This window comes from Camponotus floridanus, unplaced genomic scaffold (genome assembly GCF_003227725.1).
Source record: "Camponotus floridanus strain SB8 unplaced genomic scaffold, Cflo_v7.5 scaffold381, whole genome shotgun sequence".
Lineage (NCBI taxonomy): Eukaryota > Metazoa > Arthropoda > Insecta > Hymenoptera > Formicidae > Camponotus > Camponotus floridanus.
In genome coordinates this window covers 36-2,685 of record NW_020229527.1, presented here as the reverse complement: position 1 = coordinate 2,685, position 2,650 = coordinate 36, and the positions used below count along the sequence as shown (strand labels likewise).

Sequence of the window (2,650 nt, the reverse complement as noted above, 5' to 3'; positions counted from 1 at the left end):
GCTCTTTAATGAGTCTTCAATGCTTTGCGTTAACGATTCAATTATTAATAATAATGTCTTCAATAAATCTTTATATATCAGATGTATAATTGTAATATTATTTCAATTATTTAATTATAATTGTATATAGGCATCTCAGAGTAGACATCAATAATATATGGCCCGGTTTCACCAACGTGATTTAATCTAATCGGTCGATTAACTGTCAGAGTTGCCAACTGCTGAACATAATAAAACTGATCGTAACCTATTTTCTTTCTGTGAAGCAAGGTCCGTGGATGGCGACTTGCTGTGAAGAACCGTGTATTGCCGGAGAGAAGATAATAATAACAAAGTATGTAAAATGAATAACTGCAGTTAAAAGTATACGTAATTATAAATTATAAGTATTATATTTTTCATAAAAAAATTATACTTTCAGAAAATGGACAAGGGAAATAAAGTACGAGGCAAAAATTTTACCAAAGATGAAAAATTACAACTGGTAAAAGAATTATCAACATATCATCATATAATTGAAAATAAAGTAACTAATATGACGAGTAATAGAGAAAAAGAAGAAGCATGGGCCAACGTAACTATAAATTTTAATAAAAATAAACCAGAAATACAGCAACGAACAGAACGATGTTTACGTCTGTGTTGGGATAATTTAAAAAGAGACACCAAAAAATATTGTGCACAGCTACAGAGAGAATTGTATAAAACAGGTAAAAGTTTTTATTATATTGTATTGTTTTTGTATTTTTTATTTTTTTGTATTGTATTTTTTGTATTGTATTAGCTATGTAGATTAAATCCTTATTTTATTTGTAGGTGGAGGTCTTCCAAGTATAAAACCAAATCCTTTATTAGAAAAAGTTCGAGAAATGATGACAAAAGCCGCAGTATCTGGATTATGCAATCCGTTTGATTCTGATGCTATTACAATTAATGAAAACGCTAATGTCGAGGAATTATTACAAGATGACAGTAGTTGTGATCATTCAGTTGAAGTGTTTACAGTAAGTAAACTGTTACTAAGATATGCAATGTATACGAATTTTCAGTAATTTATATGCTTTAAGTTTTCAGTATTTGCAGAAAAATGATAATATTAAAAACTGGCAGGGTTGCAGTATTAAAAATTTATGATCGAAAATAAGTACTCCTTTAAAGGAAAGTCGTTCTTTACAGGACAGTTGTTCTTCAAGTAACAGTATTAATTCAGAGAAAAGTCTTCCTGTAAAAGAAAATGTGGTGACATCAATAGAAGAAAGATGTAAGAAACGAAGATATCAAGAAAGCTGTGAATTAGAAAAAGCAAAAATTGACTTAACAAACACTTTAAAATCAAGTATAGAAGTAAAAAATATCTACGAAGTTGAAATATTGAAACAGAAATTAGAACAAGAGCAGCTAAAAGTGAAAATATTAAAAACGTCACTTACAAAGGAAACATAAAAAGAGGAAAAGTAGAGGTACTTATTTCTGTAAACTTAAACCAAAGTGCTAAACTTATTTTTCGCAATATATTTCTTTAGATTTATTTCTTTATAAAATTAAGTATATTTTAATTAGAACTTTTTCCTTTTATATGGTTGAAAACCATGAGTCAATCTATAAGTAACAGTCTTAAAATAGTTTTCACGATACAATTAGCTTTAATATAAGACTGTATTAAAATATTTTAAGTACTAGTATTAGTCTTTACATGAGGTTCATTATTGAGAAATTTAAGTTACTTTTTTTACATAAAATATTCTTTACGTAAATGTTTTTGTTTGCTTATTTTATGTTTATTTATATAGATTAATTTTTTGTTCTATTAACCTAGTAACATACGTATGTCAAGAAACACTAAGAATGCGTTAAACATGTTATTTATTTTTGTAAAAATGGAAAGCATACATATTATTTTATTATTTAGTTTTAGTTATTAACTTATTCTAAGATAGTGGAAAATACTCTTATTATTGCGTTCTGTTATTAACTCTGAGAGAGCACTATACTTGCTATCATATTTCACATGTATTGATCCAGTGCTGCCTTGAGACTTAAGTATCTTATAATACGGTTTAAATTAATCTGAAATTATTGAAGTGATTTAATTAAATGCCTCAATTGCATTATTTTTAATAATAAATGCATATTACCTATGAAAATAGTCCAGAAATAAATTTTGCCGCTGATCATGAATATTTATAGCATTGTGCAATTGTTGGATAGCATTATATGCATCACAGTTTTGGATTTTCAATCTTCTCGTATGGAAGCGTTGTGTAGAACAGTTGTCTACAATAACAACAAGTGCCTTTTCAAATCCTGTTAAAACGCATTCCAATCGCTAATACAGGAAATTTTCGTTCCACATCCCGAACATCGTTCAACTGTTGACGAGTTCGAATCTGAGATTCATTATATAGATGCTCTGCTGCTGTTGTGGAATTTAATAAAGGAGTCATTAAATATGGAAAGTTGGATATCAGAATCTCCGAGGAGTACACTGTCGCCGAATCTGCCCATTTCAAGTAAAATTTTATTCTTGAATGGTCAAAAATAGTTGAGTCGTGTGCAGATCCTGGCCAACGAGCAACTATATCTATAATTTCAAGTTTGCATTTATGACTACTGTGTGTTTATAGAAAAGTATCCCTTTCTGTTGCGATAT

At 28.7% G+C, this 2,650-nt stretch overlaps 1 protein-coding gene across 1 annotated transcript; it reads left to right on the top strand.

The window, feature by feature from the left end:
• The first annotated feature begins 282 nt into the window (after positions 1-282).
• LOC112638834 lies at positions 283-1,158 on the top strand. Its single transcript, XM_025411221.1, has 4 exons — positions 283-334; positions 422-710; positions 817-1,004; positions 1,068-1,158. Exons 2-4 carry the CDS (start codon positions 425-427, stop codon positions 1,089-1,091), a joined length of 498 nt encoding a protein of 165 aa, XP_025267006.1. The 5' UTR covers positions 283-334; positions 422-424; the 3' UTR covers positions 1,092-1,158.
• Positions 1,159-2,650: the final 1,492 nt, after the last annotated feature.

Bases quoted from the DNA above. Each gene is read 5' to 3' on its own strand.
- LOC112638834 (XM_025411221.1), top strand. From the start codon at position 425: ATGGACAAGGGAAATAAAGTACGAGGCAAAAATTTTACCAAAGATGAA. The intron at 711-816 runs GTAAAAGTTTTT...TTTTATTTGTAG, and splicing joins GAGAGAATTGTATAAAACAG to GTGGAGGTCTTCCAAGTATA. The intron at 1,005-1,067 runs GTAAGTAAACTG...ATATGCTTTAAG, and splicing joins ATTCAGTTGAAGTGTTTACA to TTTTCAGTATTTGCAGAAAA.